The sequence below is a fragment of the Mustela erminea genome, chromosome 20 (assembly GCF_009829155.1).
Source record: "Mustela erminea isolate mMusErm1 chromosome 20, mMusErm1.Pri, whole genome shotgun sequence".
Classification (NCBI taxonomy): Eukaryota; Metazoa; Chordata; class Mammalia; order Carnivora; family Mustelidae; genus Mustela; species Mustela erminea.
The window spans coordinates 9,826,358-9,833,277 of NC_045633.1; the positions used below are offsets into that span (position 1 = coordinate 9,826,358).

The 6,920-nt window shown below is 49.9% G+C and overlaps 1 protein-coding gene across 2 annotated transcripts in view; it reads left to right on the top strand.

Annotated features, from left to right (window-relative positions):
* Positions 1–1,640, top strand: part of SYT17 (synaptotagmin 17) — an 83,450-nt gene extending 81,810 nt beyond the window's left edge. For both annotated transcript variants that reach the window (XM_032327515.1, XM_032327514.1), the window contains exon 8: positions 1,380–1,640. In XM_032327515.1, coding sequence (XP_032183406.1) covers positions 1,380–1,576 — 197 coding nt within the window. In that variant the 3' untranslated portion in view covers positions 1,577–1,640. The remainder of the gene's footprint in view (positions 1–1,379) is intronic.
* Positions 1,641–6,920: the final 5,280 nt, after the last annotated feature.

The following is a 6,920-nucleotide window of genomic DNA, read 5'->3' on the forward strand; positions in this document are numbered from 1 at the left end:
CCCCCATTCGCCCCCTCCCCCATTTTTATCATTTAGAATTCTTGATGTGAGCCCCATGGGGGAGAATAGAGGCTCATTAGCATTCAAACTCTGTTTTTGGCTGCATATTTTAGCTGGTTTATTTGATAATCGGCTTCCCTCCTGGGATCCAGCCCGCTTTTGCTCGGCTCATGCTGGGTGAATCTGTGATATTTCCCGTTCTGCAGTCCTTCATTTATAACACAGACGCAGCCTGCTTTCCCGTTAGCGAGATGGCATGCCCGGACTACCCACACGCAGATAAAGAATTAGGCAGAACTTGGCTGGGAAGATAAATCAAGCTAACCATCTCATTAGGCTTGAAAGACACAAATTAAGCTTGCATCGGAATTAACAGAGAAGCCTTCCAAAGAGACACGCAGTACGACAAGGGGTAGAAGAAATCGCCATGGCCGTTTCTCTCAGGAACTTGCCTCCATTGCCTGGCACAGAGGAAACATAAAGCCTCTTTTATAAAAGGCTCCACCAGACAGAAATTTGGGGTCAGAATCGCAGTATAACCTTCACTGAGTGCTTATCTAGGTACCATGTGCTGAGACATTACACAAATTGTCTCCTCAAAATCTCACAGTGACAGTTGAAGTAAAGTACTGGCAAGAGTCTTCTTTAACCTAGGAGGAAACTGAGTCTCAGGGAGATTCCTTCCCTTGTCTCAGGTCGCAGAGCTAACCTAATGGTCACCGAGGATGTCTGGCCTGTGGCCCACGGCTTCACCTAGTGGCTCTTCTCCATCATAAACTGGCCTTTCAGGGGACATTGGGCCCCATCTGGAGACATTTTTGGATTGTGACAGCTGGTGAGGGGGTTGCTCATGGCATCGAGTGCATAGAGGCCTGAGGTGCTGCTCAGCCTTGTGCACAGGACAGCTCCTGTGACCAGGAACGTTCATGGTGGCCGCCATTGAGAAACCCCGGGTTAACTACTCAACCAGACTCAGTGATGGCTGACTGTCCCCGTAGAACTCCCCAGCTGTGGTGCTCTGTACACAGCACGGTAGGGCAGTGGCCGTGAGTTTAAAGTTGTCTGTTGTGGGGGACGCAGCTGTCTGGCAGCAGGAACAGTCATTGCGGAGGCCAGGAGGCGGGAACGTGCCTGGCGTGGTGAGGAACGGCCGACCATCTGGTATACCTGGAGCGAAGGGACTTACAGGCGCGTGAGATGAGGGAAGTGGGGCGTTCTTCCCATGAAGGGAAACAGATGATGTCCTAAAAGCAACGAGCCCAGTGTCTGCAGTTGAGGAACGAGTAGACTAACGACCTCTGTCTTGTTCCCGCCTCCCTGTTCCGTTTCTCTCCTTCTCTGACCTCCTCCCCGCCGCCCTCGTCCCTCTGGCTCCCCAGTGTTTGGCCACAACATGAAGAGCAGCAATGACTTCATCGGAAGGATTGTCATCGGCCAGTACTCTTCGGGCCCCTCCGAATCCAACCACTGGCGGCGGATGCTGAACACTCACCGCACGGCCGTGGAGCAGTGGCACAGCCTGAGGTCTCGGGCCGAGTGTGACCGCGTGTCTCCTGCCTCGCTGGAGGTGACCTGAGGGCTGCGGCAAAAGCAGTTTTCAGTTGTTTAAAAAAAAAAAAAAAGAAAGAAAGAAAATTTAAGACAGAAAGAAAACGTGTCACATGTCGAAGACATCCACACAACACACACACACACACACACACACACACACACACACACACACTAAATCCTCTCAGAACTGAGAGGAAGCTGACTATTAAACACAAAATGGTTGCCCTCAATGAGCAAAGCCTGAGAACTTTCTGGAAACTCCATCTCTAGGTCATGAGCTGAGTGGGCTCTGCTGTGAGACTTACTGACAGTGCTTGCTACTGTTGATACCCCTCCCCCAAATGCACTTTAAACCCGCAGGCCAGAGAAAGGGCCTCCCCAAGGGTGCCAGCCTCCATTGAGATGAAACTCTCCAGGAGCTTGGCCAGTGTGTGGGAGACCCGACGCCCACACCCAAAAGGCACACCAGCCGATTGGGTGGCTTCTGAATAGGCTCCTCTTCCCTGGGGTTCTTCAAACCTGATACCTTTCCCCGAAAGTGTAAGTACTTTGTCTTCTCTTTAGTGGACGTGGTAGATCAGACTATTTGGAGAAACCAAATGGCCTCAAAAAATATTCCATTATAAGAAACCTCCCTGGCTTGACTGAATTTGTCCTTGTGTTAGCTTATTCCTAAGAACCACCCTCCCCATGGGGAATGTTCTCATGTGTGTCCCTGTGTGTCCGCCCAGTGAGCAAGGTGGTCAGCAGGACCTCAGTCCTAAGCATTCCCCTCTCTCTGCCCCGCCCCCCAGTGAAATTTCACCCGATTTCCTCCTGTCTGTCAAGGCCCCTCCTTCAGTAACAGCATGTGTGTATGTCAAGTAAATAGAATACGATAGAGCAAAAGTAACCTTTTTTGGACTGATTCATGGTGATTGTGGCACATGGAAGACTTGCAGAAGCAGTTACCTGGATTAAAACGGCCACCACACTCCCATCCGAAAGGACTCCTTCCTTGTCATACTCTGAGCATCTCTCTGTATTTGTGTGTGAACCAAAGTCATTTTTCTCATGCTAAGGAATTAGTGCAGTTAGAATATATCTCTCCCTGTTGGATGCTTCTGTATCTTTCCCACAGCCTCTTGTCTGATATAACAGGGAGCTATTTATTGAAATTAAAGATGATTTATTTGTGCCATGCATTTGAGTATCTTTTTCTTCCTGAACCTGGGGCACGAAGAGTGCGAGGTGTTTCGGCTACCCCTGCTGCGTAACAAACCGTCCCCATGACTCAGAGCCCTGATATGGCTTGGAGGTCAAGGGGGATGGCAGGAGGGCTAGGTTAGGTTAAGCTTCTCAAGAGAAAAAGAGGGAAGCCATTTTCCTTTTCTACAGAATGACTTCCTTATCGTGGTTGTACAGAAGAGGATAAAAGGGGCGTCTGGGTGGCTCCGTGGGGTAAGCCTCTGCCTTTGGCTCAGGTCATGATCTCGGGGTGCTGGGATCGAGCCCTGTGTCAGGCTCTGCCCAGCAGGGGAGCCTGCTTCCCCCTCTCTCTCTGCCTACCTCTCTGCCTACTAGTGATCTCAATCTCTCTGTCAAATAAACAAAATCTTTTTTAAAAAATTAAAAAAAGAAGAGCATAAAAGCACGAGAGAACAAAGAGAATGAGGGCCTAGGAACATAGCAGGTGTTGGGCACTCGAGAGGAGGGAACACCAGTGACCGAGCCCACGGGCTCTGGAGCCAAAGAATCCGTGGTTCAAATCGTGGACTCACCTGCCCCCTAACCTTGTATCCTTGCACAAGTCACGTAACTTCTCTCTCTCCTCATTATGTCAGGGTACCTCGAGAGCAGACCTGGAGGCAAGAACTTGGGTGCTGCTTGTTTACCGGGAAGGGGACCCCAGGAAGCATTAAATGGAAGAACAAGACAGAGAAAGGAGAAAAGCAGTTGAAGGCTGCCTGGGCTAGCACTGGGCGGCTGGGGCGCAGCCATGCCGGGGACCCCGGAGAATACACTTGAGGATAATCATGGCAGGGAAGCTGGGGTAGTTTAACTCCTGGCGCTTATGTTTCAGGGCCTGAGGGTTGCCCCTGGAGACATGAAATGTTTGGCACTTCCGGACTATCCTGTGTGGGCTGAGCAAGCTTCAGGAGCACTGAGAAATCGCCAGGCAGAGAACAGGGTGGCGGGCGGGAGGGTCAGGTTCTCGTCCAGGTGTTGCATCTGCAAGTGCCACAGCCACGGGGAAAGTCAGATGGCCTGAGAGCTGAGGTGGAGAATCCCCAGCATCTGCCTCCCTCATCAGTAGTAACGAGGGCTGACTAAGCACCACGGGAAGTGCCAAACATTTCATGCAGTCCTCACGCAGAAGCCCACACGGAAGATGAGATTAAGCGGCCAGTAAGCGATACAGTAGGATACCCGTTCAGGCCTGTGGGACTTGAGAGCCTGTTATGGGCTGAACTGTGGCCCCTCAAAAAAAGATGGCGGCCTGACCCCCAGTACCTCAGGGTGTGACCTCTTTGGGGATTGGGTCTCTACAGAGGTAGTCAAGTTGAAGTGAGGCCATTGACGGGGCCCTAATCCAGTATGACTGGTGACCTTATAAAAAAAAAGTTGGGGTGGGGGACTAGGACCCAGAGACAGACACACAGGGGAGATGATGGGCAGAGACACGGGAGAAGATGGCCGTCTACAAGACAATGGCAGAGACCAGAACAGATCTGTCACTCACAACCCTCAGAAGGAACCAACCCTGTGGACATTTTGATTTTGGATTTTAGGCCTCCAGAACTGTGAGACCATGAATTCCTGGCATTTAAGCCACCCCATCTGTGCCTAAGATGAGTGCAAAGCTGCTATGGCTAACCACATGCTAGACTTCCCTGTCTGAAACTCAGGTGACTGTTGTTACCCCGTGCGGTTCATACGAGGACCAGCCTGGATAATGGCTGCACAGTCTTCACACGAGCTACCTGCTGGCTCTTCCTACAAGGTGCACATCAGGCGATGTTTGCTGGTTGGCCGGAGGGGACAGTTGTGGGATGGATGTCAGAGCTGTCCACGTCTCCAAGGAGAGAGTCTTGTCAGGAGATGAGGGAAATGTGTTGGAAGGTGAAGGAATGACTTGGTTTCTATAGAAACTTGGGCTCCAGGTGCCCTGTCGTGGGCTACCTGCTTGTTTTCATTAGCAACCTCCTCCTCCTCCTCCTCAAATAGAAGATGGGAAAGGAGAGTCACAGACCATCTACACACCGTCTTTGGACCCAAGTTCAAAGGGAAGAGGTGGGCAGGAGCGGTGGGGTGAAGTCTGAAAGCTGAGTCTGTTTTCACAGCCAGTCCTTGAGTTCTCATGTCTCTTGGGACCCCAGGGCCCCTCGGGATTTCAGTCCACCCCCAGGAGATGACAGAACCTCAGACATACTGTATCATAGTGCACCAGGAACAGCTGTCTGGAGCTCTGATATTTCTCTTCTGTAGCACTGGGAATCACAGCAGAGGAAGAAAGAGGGATTCCTTTCCTTCCTGGGTGGCCTGTCTTCCACCGTCACTGGGCTACCTGCCCTTTTCCATGTTTAAGAAGACCATTGAAAATAATTCAGGGATTGGGGTCCCTGTCTGGCTCGGTCGGTAGAGCATGTGACTCTTGATCTCGGGGTTGTGAGTTTGAGCCCCGTGTTGGATGTAGAGATGACTTAAAATCTTAGGGGCACTGGGTGGCTCCGTCCGTTAAGTGTCTGACTCTTTTTTTTTTTTTTAAAGATTTTATTTATTTATTTGACAGAGCTCACAAGTAGGCAGAGAGGCAGGCAGAGAGAGCGAGAGCAGGAAGCAGGCTCCCCGCTGAGCAGAGAGCCGATGCAGGACTTGATCCCAGGACCCTGAGATCATGATCCAAGCCGAAGGCAGCGGCTTAACCCACTGAGCCACCCAGGCGCCCCCAAGTGTCTGACTCTTGATTTCGGCTCAGGTCATGCTCTCAGGGTGGTGGGATGGGGACCTGTATCAGGCTGCATGCTCAGTGGGGAGTCTGCTTGAAAGCTCTCTCCCTCTGTCCCTCCCCCGCCCCCATGCACACATGGGCAATCTCTCTCTCTATCTCAAATAAATCTTAAAAAACAAAGTGTTAAAAAATAACTCAGGAACGATCACCATTATCTAAAAACTAAAAATAAATGCCTAGGAAAACAAAACTGGATGGCATCGCCCTCGAGGTTGACAGCGGTTACTCTTTGGGAGGTGGTTTGACCGCTTGACTGTATACCGTCCTCTACAGTATTGTCGAAGGTTGCATCGTGATCTGATGGCAGCTAATGTATATTAAGTGCTTATCATGTCAATCACTCTTCTAAGCACTTGTATGGGGCAAGCATTGATTTGTTCCCATTTTGCAGATGAGGAAACTGAGGCTTGTGGGATTATGTAATCAGCATCTGACCATACTGCAACCGGCGCCTGAAGGGAAAGCCATGAAATTGAACGAGCCTCCATTGTCCCTTTTATAATGGTGGTGAGGGCGCAGGGAACTTTGTTTTATTGGTATATAAACAGTATTTTTTTTTTAAGATTTTATTTTTTTATTTATTTGACAGAGAGATTGCAAGGAGGCAGAGAGGCAGGCAGAGAGAGGGGGAAGCAGGCTCCCTGCTGAGCAGAGAGCCTGATGCGGGGCTCGATCCCAGGACCCTGGGATCATGACCTGAGCTGAAGGCAGAGGCTTTAACCCACTGAGCCACCCAGGTGCCCCTAAACAGTATTTTTTAGGAGGTAAGAAACTAATGGAGATGATAGATAATAGATAGATAGATAGAAGAGGGGAGAAGTGTGGAAAGCAGGTGGTCTGAATCCTCAGACCACCGTGAACACAGTGTGGGTAGATGTGGGTCTGGGGACAGGAGGAAACAGAATGCCATCACACTATAAATAAGACTTTAGGAAAGCAGAAGATCCATATAATATGTTATAAGGAGACCTCTACAACCTCTAAGTGATAGCAAAGATTGATTTGTTAAATAAGGAAATTACCTACTTTCTGGTTAGTAAACTTGGTCTAAAGCAGGGGTTGGCAACTCTGGCCCATGGACTGAATCTAGCCTGCTGCTTGTTTTTAGAAATGAAGTTTTGTGGGAAGCGTGCCGGGCGCATTCCTATAGTCTATGACGGAGCTGATCAGTTGAGACCGAGTCCGTGTGGCCTGCAGAGCCAAAACCACTTGCTGTCTGGCTCTTTGTAGAAGTTTAAGTCACAAAAATGGAGGATGAATGAGTGCAGAGAATGAAAGCATGGCATAATAAAGACAGATAATGATACCGGACTGAATACTGAAATTGGCAAAGAGAGTAGATTTCAGGGGCTTTCACCACCAGAAAGAAGGTAACCGT